Consider the following 16,316-nt stretch of genomic DNA (forward strand, 5'->3'; position numbering starts at 1 on the left):
CATTTCAAACCAGACCAAGAGCCTTTGCACCTTTATCAGCCCCTCGCGTCCTTGCCAGCCCCTTCCCAGGATAGAAAACATGTCCATAGCATCCTTCATTACCTAATCCTGAAATGGAGGGGAACACAAAAGGAGAGGGGGAAAAAAACACACACATGCATTATACAGGACTGGCCTCATCTCCTCTCAAAAACATAGAGATGCCTGTTAATGGTTTTACATGGTCTCCAGAAGGGCAGAGCCTGTGATTTGCCTCTCCAGTCCAAGGTCATCTCTTCTGCTAGATTCCCAAGACATCGAACAAGGCCATCCTCGCCTCTGGACCACAGGAGGAAGATTTAGTGACCTAGCCTCCACTTCTCAGCTGCTGGACCCACTTCTGAGCTGAAGAAAGCCCTTCCCTGAGCCCTGCTGCCAAACAGATGCTAAATACTTTCTGTGACTGTAGAGGAAAGTACATTATTTTTCTCTTCCATATGTAATTCTTGCAGAACACTTCAGCACCTGAGCTCAGCAACTGAGCCAATCTGTAGCATGCCTGTTTCTCCCTTCTCCTCCCGCCCTTCAGAGAGTTTCTATTATTGCACATTTTAATGTAATCTTAAAGCAAATTAAATGTTAATTAAATGCAATGAGTGTCTCCCTGGCGCAGCACAGGCAGCTCGCAGCATTTAACAAGCACAAAAACCTGGAGATCTTCAGTTGCAGGAATTGTTGCACAGCCTCAAACTATGGACCCATGGCTGGTGGTTTTGGGATGCTACACTACATAAACCTCAAACACCAATGCAAAAATAGCGTGTGTAAAGTGCCATGTTCCTGGCTGAGCATGCTGGACCTGCTGTGCTCAAACAGACATTGAGGTCACTATAGGATCTTTCTGGTACCTTTCCTGATACCTCCTACCTCCAACCTTTGTCTTGTCTGCACTATTTTTTCTAGCAAGCTCACGAATTTCGCAGCAAGAGGTGTGACATGCGTTACCGCAATGCTGCTCAGATTTCTCTCTGATGCCTAAGATCAAGGGACTGCAGCAGGGAATCAGAGTGTTTGAGGGACAGAGACACTGCGCCATGCGCAAGGAGCTTGTCTCTTGTGGAACACTGATCTCTAGGTGAGAACTTCCAAGACAGGACACAGGAGAAATAGGGGAAAGAAACTGGATCCATGGGAGGTGCAGAGGCAAAGGAAGGGCAGGAGGGAAGAGGGAGCACCACAGCGAGCTGAAAGGCTTGCTGGATGAGGTAGGCAGTGACAGGATGGGCAGGGGTGAGGGATGCATCATGTCTTTTCAGTTACCTCCGTGGGATCAGTAAGGCAGCCATTCAGGCATCCAGTTATAGTTAACCCTTTAACTGGCTGGCTTGGACAGCGGTCAGGGCTGTTTGCAGGAGGCAGGAGTGCAGGAAGGAGGGATTTACTGTTCCATGTCCTGGCACTTAAAAATGTATCAAAGGATCCTCTGCAAAACAAAAGGAGGACCAGTTGTTCTCAACCCATTTGATCCTTGCCTCCTAGCGCGGAAGGTCTGTTTTTCAGTGAAAGACGTTCAGAGTTGAGGGATGATCACAGAGGAGAGACAGCATTTCCTTCTAAGATCAGGACCGCAGGTTAAGTCCAGCTTCAGGTCTAAAGTGACTTGAGTTTGGCGTCACAGCTCACCATGGAGCAGCAGGAGTTGGCATTATCGCACTCATCATTCAACACCTCTGAAGGTCTCTCTCCTCAACAGGTAGAGCTCCAGGCTGGCCTCGCTAAGAAGACCAAACTACCTCTTGTCCCTGTCCCTCCAGGTCATGGCTGATGTTACTGGCCAGGCACCATGGAAAAGCTGGCACTGCAAATAGAACAACAGGAGGACTTTCACGTGCCTGCAGATGCTGGTCCTTTCACCATCACAGGCTTAAGCACTCACACAAAAATAACTCAAAGAAAGCATCTCTTCTTCGGGGTGGTGGGAGCCTGTGGGGAGCCACCGAGGAGATGCACAGTCTGCAAAGGGGAAGGAAGGAAAGAGGAAAGGAAGGGAGGAGGTGGGAAGGAAGGGATGGTAGTGTCCCTGTGAGCCTTGGCACACAGGCAGCTGATTGAACAAATCTCACATCAGAGCGTGAAGGTGAGATCCACCAGCAAGGAGGCCAATGGAACAGAGCAGGACTATATGGTGAGCAAAGGGCAAAGGTTTCGTAATTGCCAGGGCAGGGCCAAGCTCCAGGTAACCTCCATGTCCTCTTGCCCAGAGGAAAAAATGGAGGAGGAGACAAAGGAACTGATAAGAGTAGAGGCTGTGTGCAAAGGAACCAGGACCCTGCTCTGCTGGGACCTGGGGAGATCCCAGATCTTGGGCTGTCCAATGCCATCCCTTTTAAAATCTGATTACATTAAAAATGCACAAAGCCTCTTCCCAACAAATTAATGGAACTGGGATTGTGCTACATGCCAGTGAGTGCATTTCCTTAATCCTTACCCTGACCGGCTGCTTCGATACGCTTTAACTGAAATCAATCCTTGTAATTCCTTAAGCCCCTTTAAATTTCCTCATTAACAGCCTCACCCGCATGTGGGGCCACAGCACATGATTTCCTGGAGCCCAGCAGCCCCTACTCCTCTTTCCCACTGCTGCTGTGAAGCGACGGCTGGAAGCAGAGCCAGGTGCCCTCTCCCTTGCAGCCTCCTCCAGCAGCCTGTTTTTTGGGGTACTGTTATGAAACAGCCTTCTGCTTGCCCCTGCTCCCACCCACTTGCCAGCCCCCGCAACAATAACCTGCACAGCTAGGCAGCACCGAACTTCTCTGTGATCCCAAAGTCTGTCTGACTTCACGGATGCCAAGACCTACATTTCCTGTGAAGGCAGTTCCACTGCTACGCTGACATACCCATGGACATTTACTCTGATTGCAAATAAAGCCAGTCAATTATGACTTCAGAAATACAATCTGTGCTGTCTGGTAAAGGCATCCTGGTAGGGGTCCATGGTGAGGTTTTTTGCGTCTCTCTCCATCCTTCATCCTACCTCCCACTCCTATGAAAGGACCCCAGTCAAGGAGAATTGCCAGTCTCATCATGGATGTGTTTTGGGGTTTCTCCTTGGAAGACAGAAAGGGAGGGGTATGATTGTGACATGCAGGTTATCAAACCACCCCAGGAGATCACCTGAGCAAAGATAAAGAAACCATCCCAATAGAAAAAAAAAACAGTAGCACAAAGGTTAAAAAAACCCACAACAAAGCAACAACAACAAAAAAACCCCAAACAAAACAAACCATGAGATTTCAAGGGCTTCAAGAGATTAAGACCATTCATTCAAACGCAGCGAAAGCCAGAAAAAAACTGAACAGAGGCACTGCAGACAGACACGGAGAAAATGATACTCACTGCCTTTGACCTGTCCTCTCTGCCAGTGGGTCTGTGCCGACAGTGTGGTCAGAGAGGCTCTGGGGAGAGAGCAGAGCGGTCTTCTTCAGAGAAAACCCCTTGCACAGGGTGAAAGTCTCACTTTGACACCCCTCCCCTCCCCACCTCTCTCCGGCCAGCAGCAGCGCAGCTCAAAGCAGCTCTCTCACATCCAGCAAACCCCTACAGCAGCCTCAAGCCAGCAGACTGAGGCTCTGCTGTGCAGCTGGCTCCCATTGCTCATTGGCGGCACTGCTGGGGAGCCCACCAGAGCAGCATGTTTTGCTGCACCCCCTCCTCACCCACCTGGCAGCAAAACCCCTGCTTCTCCCCCGTTGGAGATGGGGGACTGCTCTGCACGTGCGGTGGATGCCAAAGGCTGGAAGGGAGCATCTGGGGGTGGGGAGGGGAAGACGCCTGCAAAAGCACTCGCTGTTGTCACCCTCGGTATGTTGGAAAAAAGCATCCGCCTGCATCGTTTTAATCGGCTCCTCTGAGGTTTAGGGAAGGTTGCTACCCTCAGATCACAGATCATTAGGAGTTGCCACAGATATTAGGGATGGGAGAGTTTAATTAAAGTGACCAGGTGTCAGCAGAGCCAAATAAAATTTTGGCAACAGGCAAGGGAGGACCTTTTTGCAGGGCATGGGATGACAGAAGAAAAAAAATCCACCTGGCAAGTCAGTGGTGTGACTGACCCCTTGCATCCATCTCCCCGCTTCTCCCATCTGATGTGTGCAGTCCTGCTCACTCCCTGCAACCTCTCTCAGTGCGCTCACCCCGTGGTATAGGCTCCAATTCCCTTTTCACTCTTGCACTCACCCCTCCGTCCTCCAGAGGGTGCACATAGGTTGTCCAGTGCCTCACCCCAGAGACTCTAACAACAACGTAACCCAGAGCACCAACATGGTGGGGCTGCAGCACAGCCCCCAGCTCTGAGCTTAGCACAACATCTGGATGTCATGCAGTCTGCACAGGCACTGATGTGTGTCACTGACTCACTGAGAGCTCAAGTCATGGGATCTCCATTGCTTTATTGCTTTTGTGATCCTAATGAGGTTGATCAACTAAAAAAAATAAAAATAAAAAAATAAAAAGGTCCTCTGCAGTTAAACAAGTCATTGTCCTTTTCCTGGAAACTTGCAGTCGCCTGCCTCTCCTTTGCTAAAAAACTGCTGGGCCTAACATCCTGGTGCTACTAGCAGGAAGCATGTCTTGAGATAGCACATTATCACCAGGCAATATTCCCAGGCAGAGACAGAATCTTGCTAAACTTACTACAAAAACAAAGGGATTAGTAGCACTGCAGCAATGATCCCAGCTCTCCATCATCTTGGATCCCCTCCTTCACAGCTCAATGGTGAAAGGAAATATTTGCCTTGTTCTCATCCTCACATCGCAAAGCCCAGGTCATCCTGACTCAGATTAATCATGTCTCCAGTTATCAGAAGACAAGCACTGAGAAAACACCATGGCAGATACAATCTCCTCTCAGCCAAGGTCAAAGGTTGAGGTTCATCTTATGCCTCTGCTATGATAGCCTAGTTTGTTCAAGTTAAATAACACTCAGCTTCAGCCCTTGCCCCAAACACAAGACAAATTTAATACAACATCACCAAGGGTTTAACTTCTAAGACGTCATTTTTGCTTTAATGCATTTCCACATTTCCGGGTTCTCTCTGGGCAACCGCAGGATATCACAAGTGTTCCTTTCATAATACTTCCAAGACAACTATCAGATCTCATTTACACACAGAGACACTGTGGGGTGGAGGAGGTCAACAAAATGTTAATCAACAAAGCTCTAGATGATTCTGGTCCCTTATTCAGATACCCGGACTTTTCTGCAATCTCAAACAGATCAAAAACTCTGATCCACTAACTCTGGATGGGATAACTCAGACGACCACACGAGTGCTTCCACTTTTGCTCCTGCTTTTACGCCAGTTTTCTATATTGCCATCTCACAGCCATCGACAGTATGGCCAGAGACCATATTTCTATATTCCTCTTTCTCCAATACGTAAGTACAACCTTTTCATGACCTCAGTGAGATCCTTTAACAATCCACAAACAACTTTGAACATCAACAGTTTTTTCTTCTAGTTTCTGGGGCCAGGTGTGAGTTAATGGAGAACAAAAAGAAGTGAACTATGCTGACACGGGCACTATGGGAAATGTAATTAAATTGCAGGTAAAGAGAATTACATTTTTTACAAGGTAATATTTTAGAAAGCTTCTGTGCAGTAGAAGAGTTTTATGGCAAATTCCTTCCAAAATAGCTCTCCTGCTTTTGACTACTCTGTAGCTTCTATTTAAAAGCTTTTAATAAAATAACTCATTTTGATATTAGGCTTGAATCCCATCCAAAATTTTAAATCTCTCCAACAATTACATTGAAGCAATTTCCTCATGACCTGCTAACAGCAAACACACAAGTAGTGAACATGTGCAGTGTTGGGAGTGTTGGCTGTCACTGGGCAGGGTGGAAGGGAATTTACCAGCCTGTTCCCTGGATGTTAATCTTCTCTCCACTATGTCCAGGGTCATTTCCACCCTCCCTATTATTTTAAATACCTCCCTGCCTATTCTGTGTGTTTTGTCCATTGATTATCATTCAAGTCTTTTTTACCCAAAATCTTCTTCTGGACCAAACACCTCCACCAGTTTCACTTGGTCCCAGTTTCTGCCACCCAACTGCTAGATAGAATTGCATGGCCTGAAAACATCTCTTCCTTCCAGTACGTCTGCCCTTACACATCCAGCAGGACCAGGAAGGCAGCTCTGGCTGGTAGTTGTGTGGCTTTTGCCTCTCCAGATACAGGGATGCTCCTCCCAGGGCTGGCAGCTAATCACCCTCCTCAGGTGCGGGCTGGAAGATCAGAGGATGCCTACACTGACTAGCTCATTTGCTTGGCTCACAACTCCAGTGGCTTTGCCTTAAACAAATCCCTTCACCTTGACATTTAAGTAGACTTCTCTGTGTCTTCTCACTCTTGCTCTGTTTCCGCAGGGGTCTGCTGCTGCTCTGGGATTCCATTATTTTATGCTTAACGAACTATCACGCGAAGCCTGCTACTGTCGCTTCCACTTCTCATTTCTGACTTCGTGCCCTTGTCATATTTACAGTGATCCATGCCACAGGGGCTTTGAACTTCTCTGGGGTTGCGTTTGCTCTTCCTTTGCGACTTTTCCTGGGTCTGTGCCAGCATCTCTCTTTTCTAGTACTGTGCTGCAAGGAGCTTGTTCGAGGGTGTGCTTCACAACTTCCTGGTCCAAGAGGTTTTCCCTGGTGCCAAGAAAGTGCTTCTTCAGACTGCTGTGATGTTTGGCAGATACATCCCCACAGGTGAAGTCATCCTTTGGAATGTTTTCATGAGATCCTGTTACCTCTGTGATCTCTCTGGAAGATGCTCAGTCATGTAGGTCCTGTGACTGTAAAATGCCAGTTACATGAAGCTGGCTGCCTCCCACAGTGGTCACTGCTTTGGGAATTCAGGTGACCTGCATGCTGTAAAGCCTGCCTTTAGCTCACCTACAAGCCTGCAGCCATGGTCAACTTCTGGTGTGACCTGAAGGGGCTTGAAGAAGAACTGGAAAGATCAACCACCCTTGACCTGGAGTGACAATCCTAGCAAATCTCTAATGACACTATGCATCATTTGATGTCCTCTGACATATGGTCATTCAAAATTTATCCAGAATCCAGATATATGGTACCTGTACAGGCCTGATCCCAAGGTAATTCAGATTTATAGTTAATTTACCTCCAGAGCTTGCTGTTCTCTACCACTGTTTGCAATTAAAGCTGGAAGGAAATTGTTAGTAACAGACATTTGGCATGCAATGTTATGCTCACTATGCTGGGCTGCCTGCCTGCTTGTTTGAGGGTCCACCAGAAAACACACTTGGTCCAGCACAAGGTAACTGTCTGGGGAGGAAGAAATTCCGACTGACATAGATACCTTCCTAAACTGCAAAACAAATCACAGACTTATCTTACTTGTGAAGAAAGACACAAGAACAGATCCCCCTCCTAAAAAGGAGCTACAGTAACATTAGGAAATATCCAGACATGTAGCTCAGAGTGTCTTTCAGGGGTTATTTTTTCTATTCACCTTAAATCTCAAATCACTCTCCACATCAGGCCTGGCAAGCATGAGATCCTGAAAGGTGAAACAAGGAGAGATGAGTTTCAGGGGTAGGTGAGGAAATCAAGCAGCAGATATACCGGATGGGGGATTGATAAAAGAAGCCACTTCACATGTGCTAACAAGTGCAGGAAAGAGGAGACACCCACTGAGTTGAACTCCCCTTGAAAATAAAAGACTGTGTTTAAAAATAAAAGTGAATTACATAAAGTGTGATCCACAGTTCTGTCTCTGGCTTAGCTTGAGAGCATGGCAGCTATTTAAATTCTCCCCTGCGTCAATGATAAAAGTGTCTCCTGGACATGTTTGTGGCTCTCAGGCACTGCGATTGCTGCAGCAGAACAGATGCCTCTGCTGTGAGATGGCTCCCGGCCCCAGCCTGGCTGCTCCCCGCTCCCTTCCCAGTTCCTCCAGGCAGGTAGCATGCAAAACCAGCAGCTAAGCAGTGTGGGGGGCTCAGGGCTGAGAGGGCCAACATGCAAGACAGGAATCAAAGGGAAGAATTTCCCCTCTAAAGCACTTTATTACAATTTCATAATTGTTCTCTGAGGAAACATGCTCCCGTGCCCAGAAGCAGTTACATGCAAAGAAGCAGGTCGGTGCCTCTGCATGTGCGTTGGAGAGGATGCTGTTCGTGTGGAGCAGGGAGGCAGAAAGGATTGGGCTTGACATAGAATTGCTCTGTGCAGCCTTGGAGTCCTCCCAGCTTTCGGCATCGCTGCTGCTATCAATATGGCAGCATCTGTAACGCAGTTGGTGTGTGTGGTTGGGAAGCCAAGACAGATCCACCCTGATAGACAGACCTTCACAAAGATCCCCTCCTGCAGATGCTCTGTCCCTTCTATGTTTTGATTGAGATCTGATGCTTGACACAGGCCAGGGAGTGAGGCTTGCTGACAGATGGGGTTAATTTGCTGCTGAGAGATGATTCAAGGTGCCTGCAAGTAGCCTGCATTTTGCAAGCTGAATACTGCAAACTAGTCGTTTATTGGATGTTAGAAATCAGCCCCAAGATCTCAGAGTTGCAGTCATAAATCCATTTATGATGGACAAGGTCTATGCTTCTTTGCTCCTCACCGTTATTTCAAAAACTCAGGCTCACAAGGCATCCAGGTCCCACAGCAAGGATTTACTGGGGCTATTAACCACTATACAGATACACAGCCTGGCTCCAGGAGGTCATTCCCACTGAGCACGTGCTTAACTTTAAATGTGTGAGCAGTTGAATGGATATTTGTACGATGAAATACAAACAGAGTTAACTGCATGGTTGACTTGGAATTTCTCTTTCATCTCTGGAGGCTGCTGCTCTAGCCTTAATTAAAACATAAATGAATTGATTTAGATGGGCTCATCCTCTTTCTCCAGCAGACGGAGATTCTTTCATAAAAATGCCTGCTGCAACCAGCACCAATCTCTCCTCAGGAGACTGGCCTGCAATCATTACCTGTGTCCTGCCAGTCTAGATAGAGATGCACACTGAGCTCTGCCAGCTCCTGCACCAGTCCAGCCCTAGGGACTGGGCAATGTTTCTAGAGCCACATGGAAGGACTGCAAGGCAAGAGCCAGGCTTGTTCTGCCAGTGCAGGCCGTGCTGCTTCAGAGGAGCTTGGGACTGCAGGAACAAGTGATCCTCAGAGAAGGGCAGCACAACAGGACAGCGAAAGCACAGCACTTTATGCAATACATACACTCCCCAGGAGAGGGAATGCAACTGTGCTCCTCTGGGAACTGGGTGCAGCGATAATCGGCCACAAAGAGAAGATGCTAGCACAATGGGTGCCCTGTATATCTTAGCTGTGCCAAATTACTAGCCTATTTTCCCCACCCATCAAATGATGGCAAAGAGATGACCCTTGCTGCTGCAGCAATCTCCGTGAGTTACAGCATCCCTGCAATCAGGGCTGCAGAATAAGGAGTCCCATGCGTTAACCCCCCAGTCTTCCCCCAAAGAGTGCACATGCTCTTGCCATCTGCAAGTTTTTGCTACAGGCTCTGCTCAATGCAGTTCTCTCGCTCTCCAACATGTTCTCTTTTTGCTCCGATTACTCTTATTTTTAACTAGCTCAGCCCCGGCATTAACCCCAGTATTAGTCACAATGTCACAGATGATACCCAAATATTCAAAGGAAATACAATCCACCATTTTAAAACAACAATAATAGTGAAGGCGGGGGGGGGGAGGGGGAATCAATGAAAAGATGATGAAGATCGCAGAGCTGCAGGCACCAGCTTAGGCTGATGTTTTCTCTCAGCATCAAAGGCCCACTGCTAATCCCATTGAAACGGAGATCACCCTAGAATGAGTCCTGTGTCTCCTTTATCAGCCCAGTCAGGTCTGGGCTGGGCTTAACTTATGAAATATGCTGCTCTCTTTCTCTGCCTGCTAATTAGAATCAGTGTTTGTGTCCCTTTGACCATTCATAAGACGCCACGGGAAGATTAACGCACCGGGAAAAGCACTGTCATGACATTAATAGGGGTGACATCTGAGTAGCACCCTTCCTCTCCCATTTTGCCTGTGGAGCCATCCTTCCCCCCGAAAACTGGGGCAAGTAAAAACCCCTCCCCCAGGGACTCATAATCAAGCAAAGGACCACAGGGCCTTTCATCACCTACCAAGGCTCTCCTAGCTCTTACCTGTCTTGCAGCTGGCAGCGGGGTGGTGGCTACGTGGCTTTTGGTGCTTGATGGACATAGCTGGTTGGGACCCTGAGGAACAGTGTCTGCAGACTCCTGGTGCATCGGGGAGGGTGAAGGACCCAGCCCGGCCACAGTTATCTCTGGAGGAGCAGCAGCACTGTGCCACTTTTCCTGGCTCCCTAGCCCTGTGTCTCATGAAAAGAACAAGAGCTGGTGGAAGGAGGGGGGTTACGAAAGAGAGGGAAGGGGGAGAAGGAAGAATGAGGGCGTGCACTCTCGCAAACACATACACACAGAGCAGACAGACGCTTGTATAGGATGGCACTGCCTGACTTGCTCTCATTATTGCTGCAGGCTGGCTGCTGCCCGCAGAGAACTTGCCAGCATCTGCTGCTGGCTAGGGGCACGGTGGGGAAAAGAGACAGGGAAGAGATTAGGACCTCACAGACCATTAGAGCAAGGAAAACTACCACTTAGGCACCAGGGGCTTTGTTGTCTGTCTTTGCTTTTACCTGGGAGGGGGAATGCCATACCAGAGGGCTAGAAGGGATTGCAGTGATAGAGAGTTCAGCTTTTCCTTGATGACTCCTTTCTTCCTTTCAACATAAAAAGAACCCCAACCCCAGACCTCCTCAGCTGCACTGAGGGATGGTGTAAGGCTAGCCTGACCCAGAGTTTTTGAAGATAGTATTGCAGCAAGATGGACAGAAAGTGGGTTGCACATACCCAAAACACCAGCATCACATAAAGCTCAGACTTCCCCTCTCATTCCCATTATCCAGGTCATGTCAATACAGGTCCAAAGGCCTGGCAGGAGTGTTGGAGGGTGTGGAAAGACACTCAAGCCATAATACCTCCCCTATGCATGTTGCACAGGAAGCTGTGTGCAGAGCTGCCTGCAGTCCCTGACACTGCTGATCTGCTGCAATGACAGACCCAAAATGCCAGGGATTCAGAGACAGTGTAATCCTCCCCGAAGGGGCACCTATTCCTCACTCCACAGATTTTTACAATGTGCTTTTCTAAAGCATCACATGCTTAGAAGGAGGTACCCCTTTGAAAGGAAGTGAGAGATTTAGCTCTGATTCCTTTTTCAGCTTTGTGAAAGATCCCACACCTCCTCCCCCCTTCTTCCTTAGTAGCTTACCACTCAGAGGAACTGGGTCTTGCCTGGGGTGCTCAGTTTGGTCAGAAGGATTAAAATGAAAGCAAAGTCAGATACTTAAGGTACTATACACTCCCCTGAAACAACCAAGTCACCTGTTCACTGCAGCTCCCTACTCTAGCATCTCCCATTAGTGATTTCAGAGACACGTAGATACCTAGCCACAAGGCTGCTGTTAACAAAAATCAGTGGGATGGCAGGCATTGAATTACAAGCACAGAAAGTCTCCTAGTCAATATTCCTTACAGCAGTTAACCTGAGAGTACACCACATTGCCAAGTCCATCTTTAAGTGACTGTGTCCAATAGTACACCTTAAAGACTCACCTGAGATCACATGTCTGCAGCAGAGCAGGATAGGACCCAGTCCTACTGAGCCAAAATCCAGTACACAAGCCACCTACCTGCTCAGCTGGCCTCAGGACATTGGTGCCCAGCTCCAGGAAACATCTCCCTCATGAGTCTCTCTGCCAGGAGCTGTCAGAACATATTTTAAGTCACAGCATGCCATCAGCCCTAGAATAGAAAAGGTCTCATTGTAGATCCATAGTTACAGATGGTTTCTCTGACTGTAGCAGCAGATACATTGTCTCAGGGGATGATGGTTTCAGGACCTAAAATCAGGAATCCTTATTCCCACCACAAGAGGAGTAAGAGGCTGAGATGTGATGCTATGTCAGAATCCTAACCATCTCCCCAGCATGCTGAAACTCCAGCACCACTGGGGAGCTGGATTCCTTGAGGCTGCTGAAGTAGGGAGTAATATTACTGCAAGGGTGGGCATTTACATCTTTTTTTCAGCTCTGTGCATGTGTATTATATATATCACTAATAAAGCCTCCGGGAGTCTCAGTGGGTGCACGTCAGCTTTCTTACACCCCAAGGCTGGAAGATTTCCAAATTACATCCACTCTCTATAGGGCTGTTTTTAATGCAGATATGTTGTAGCTCAAGCTCCTAGTTGAAGGCAGGGTGGGCATGAACCATCTTTGGGGAAAATAATACCCACATCTGTGGCTTCTGGAGAGTGAGGAGCTATCTGCTCTGTGCCCCAAAGCATGCAGCTAACCTTTCAGTTTCCAGGACGCCATGCAGCCTGCCAGGAAGGCAGACCCTCCAGCATCCTTGCAGCCATACGGCTGGGGTCTGACTTTCCCAGGGGGAAAAAGGACAAGGCATCTCAGATGATTTGCAGCACAGCGTCCAGGACTTTGCAGAGTCATGTCACTCACAAAGAGACACTGTCAGTGCCACTGTCCATCACCACTGTAAAGGCTTTATACCATCAGGGATGGCTTCTCCCTGGGTGATCCAGGATTTCCAGCTGCATGTGAAAAATCAGAGGGTTTGTTTTGTATGTATGCAAAAGCCTAAACTTAGCAAGATTATTTTGTGAGGGGAAAATAGGCCATATTTATGTAACTGTGAAAAGCTGCAGTGAAGGCTACGGATCCAATGGGAGAGGAGTGTATGTTCAGAGCTAATGACAAACACTGCTATGCACTCAGCTTTGCTGAGAGCTCCAGTAACTGCATATTCATCACCCTGCACCCCAGAGAAACAGCTTTGAGGCTTTACAGGCTAAGAATAGAGGTCTTGTTGTGTTCGCTGCTCCATGACCCTTTTTTTGTCTGGAATTAGAGGCACCAGGGTGTGGAAGCCCAGCTGAACCAGCGCTGCAAATGGCAGCATCCATGCACGCCTATGAGCAGTGCAGGGCCGTTGGCTCAGCAGGGGTGGAGGGCACTGAATAAAGTGCAAATTCATTCACAGTCATACAGGATGGCATTAGTGCTGGCCCTTTGCTCACAGAGACATCCCCTGTGGTGGATGGGGCACTCACAAAACACAGCTTCCTTGTGCATAAACAAAACCTAAGCATCTTACAAAGCAGGCAGCTGGGGCAGTGCCATTACTGAAATTAGCAGCTCATCCTGGCTGTGAAATCTGATGGCTTGGTTCCACCTCAGGAACCCTGGCACCTGCAGGGACAGACAGCTTCACCAGCATCTGCTTGCCAGTGACATTTGTCTCCCCTTCCCCTCACACACACATGTGCTACCCTACTTAAACCAGGTTGTGAATCCAGTAATACCCAGCCTGGAAATACAAATCTCAGAGCTAGTCACCCAGGTGTTTTTCAGACACCCCTCACCTTTAAGAGGTCTTTTAGCTCCAGAAACCATCATGTGGCAGTGCCGGCACTGGTGGGAAACAACATGATGCTGCTACTTGTCTGATTTTGAATGTGTGAACCTGGGAGTCTGGGAAAGCCCTTTATTGGCTGAATGGGTCTTGAAAACGGCAGAAAAGGTAAGTAAATTCACTCCTATGAGGAAATGAAGGGATAAAGCACCAAACTGTGGATGCTTCTGTAGCCTCTGGCTCCATTAGTCTCCAGTCCCTGGGGCCATGTTCCTGAACACCCATGTGAAAACACCAAGGGATGAGACTTCCAGAAAGGATGGTAACCCAGGGCTTTGGATGTCTGTAAGCAAAGTCCAAGCCAGGGGCAGTACTGAACAAAGGCATTGACCGCAGACAGCTGTATTGTAACTTCTGTGTGTCTGGGAGGTAAGGGAGACCACCACATCACAGGGGACCAACAGACCCAAGGCCTCAAACAGTATCATGTTGTTTCCGAATAAACGGAGACAGAAATAAGGAAATAAGTTTTCTGAAACACACAAGAAAAAGCTCTACAAAATAGATTAATCTCCTTAGGGAAAGCATAGTCTCTGGAGAAGGTCTTTCTTGCTAGAACATTGCATAACAACTCTTTAAGGAAAGGACTATTGAGATAACCTGTCTCTCTCCCCTAAAATAAACGGCCCTGGGAGCAATACTCTTGGTAAAGCATTTCTGGAGAAAAAGGTTTTTTTAAAAAAAAAAAAAAAAGAAGAAGAAGAAGAAAAGTATTACTTCTGCATTTATCCTTGCCGCAGCAGCAACACACAGAGCTCAGAGGTGAGCCATCATCTTCCAATGCTCCTTCCTAAACACAACAGAGAAGGATATAACAACGTTCCTGCTGCTCTCTCATTTCCCTCAGCTGTAGCTCACTGCTTACTCAAACTAACCCGCTGTGAGCAGCAACTCTGCAGAATGTGGTTTGGAGTTGTATTCTGGCTTTGTGGTGCACAACAACAGGGGACTTCCCATCTGCTGCTGTTTGTTTAGCCCTTGCATTGCTAAACTAACATCTGGCAAAACTGATGGGCCTCCATTTAAAGAGTAGTGCACTTGGAGAGGAGATGTGTGTCTTTACCCTCTGTGGAAGATGGTATGACCAAGTACTATTTTGCAAAGAACAAGAGGCCCAAGCACCAAGTCATCCCTCTCCACTGGCCACACTTGCATTTAGATGCTCTCATGACACTGGGCAAGATATATAAACACAGTCCAGACATTTTGACCCTGAGAACTGGCTCCCATGCCTGGAAAACCACATGCCAGCTCTGACTAAGCACATGCAGATTAATTTGTCTTTCAGATTTCTATTAGTGCAGCCCAGGAAAACATGGAGCCATGTTGCGAGGCAGCTGAAAGTCCCTTATAAGTAGCCATGAGCTGGGAAGATCTGTCCCCTATGGGACAAATCCAGCAGGCAAGGCAGCCCCCATAATCAATGCTAGTGGTGAGACAGGACTGGCTCTGGTGCTTGAGGTTGACTCTTAGCCTCCTCCCTCCCTGCCAGCCTAACCCATCACTTGTCTGACATCAACAGTGCTACCTGCTTAGCTTTCACCGACACTGCCTCCAAGACTGGGAACAGTGTAATCCTCTCTCTCTAACTTTCCACCACTTCTCCAACGGGTTCAGCAGTGTCCAAGGGCCTAATGCCTAACTTCAATGCAGCCCAGCTCCCTAAAATAGGGAGAAATTGCCAAGTGAAAAAAAAATAAAAATATGTAAACCAGTTATGCCAGATAAGACAAAGTTACAGAATTGTTGCAGCAGGGAAAGTCAGGAGCTCAAAGATTCAAGGGGAAAAACATCAATATTGAAAATTCTATAGGAAATACTCATGGAGGCAGAAGACAGCAACTGAGCGCCACTAAGGATCAGCTGCAGAGAGTACTGGAGACCAACCTTTCTGCTTCTGGCAATGCCTATGTGGCCAGCAAAGGCTCTTTGGATGTCTTAGGAAAAGGAGGGTAGAAGCATACTAACACCTGATGTAGCAGCTTGTACTAATGCTTGGTCTACCAGCTTGTTAAAACCTATGTTCCCCACTTTGTGTTAAAGCCATAAAGCTGTATTTATTAGTCAAGTTGTGTATATCCTGCTTGCAATCTCCTTCTGCATGACTAAAAGTGTCCAAACAAGGTGACCCACAGAAAGTAGGTTATATTTCAGGGTTTTCCCATCATCTGCCTTTGCAAATATGCTATTTGCCTGACAGCAGGCAGATGAAGACCCACAGTCTCATGGGCAAGTGAAGTTGGTCCAGACCCAGATGATCCTGAGCTCAGACTGCCTACAAAGGCAGCATGGATGCAAGTTCCAGGAATCCTGTGGACTTCAGGGAGCACCCAGAATATTCAACAAAGGTATGATGTAAACAGCCCGTCTGCTCTTAAAAAAAATCCAGTATTAACTGTCAAAACACACTGGCATAAGAGGTCAACTCTGCATGGGCTAGGAATTGAGCTTTAGGAGTGCACCGCATGCAACACCAAAAAGAGAACCCAAGTTGTTCACCCGGTCAACTCTCTGATATCAGTCTCTGCCTTCCCTGCTTGCAGGCAGGAGGAAACAGCTTTTCTGTATCAAAGAGAATCATTTGACACCCAAGTCACGAGGCAGCAAGCAAACAGCAGTGCTTTTTGTCAGTCCAGAAGCACAGACTGAGAATTATGGCAGCATGCAGGTTCTCTTCAAGAGCACAGCTGCAAACCCAAAAATCAGGTATTATAGCTAAGACCACACCATGCTGAGCAGAAAGAAGAGACAGTTACGCCT

At 47.7% G+C, this 16,316-nt stretch overlaps 1 protein-coding gene across 9 annotated transcripts in view; it reads right to left on the bottom strand.

The window, feature by feature from the left end:
- The window catches only part of RGS8 (regulator of G protein signaling 8), a 41,977-nt gene that overhangs the window by 19,218 nt on the left and 6,443 nt on the right, over positions 1 to 16,316 (bottom strand). For 2 of the 9 annotated variants that reach the window (XM_030495496.1, XM_030495494.1), the window contains exons 2-4: positions 11,756 to 11,867; positions 10,185 to 10,397; positions 3,376 to 3,434 (exon numbers count right to left, since the gene is read on the bottom strand). In XM_030495496.1, the coding sequence (XP_030351356.1) occupies positions 3,376 to 3,434; positions 10,185 to 10,289 (164 nt within the window). In that variant the 5' untranslated portion in view covers positions 10,290 to 10,397; positions 11,756 to 11,867. Of the gene's footprint in view, positions 1 to 1,299; positions 1,838 to 3,375; positions 3,435 to 3,699; positions 4,043 to 4,091; positions 9,707 to 10,184; positions 10,398 to 11,755; positions 11,868 to 16,316 lie in introns of those variants that run through there. The other 7 variants (XM_030495495.1, XM_030495499.1, XM_030495501.1 and 4 more) reach the window with 7 other exon arrangements.

This window comes from Strigops habroptila, chromosome 8, assembly GCF_004027225.2.
Source record: "Strigops habroptila isolate Jane chromosome 8, bStrHab1.2.pri, whole genome shotgun sequence".
Classification (NCBI taxonomy): Eukaryota; Metazoa; Chordata; class Aves; order Psittaciformes; family Psittacidae; genus Strigops; species Strigops habroptila.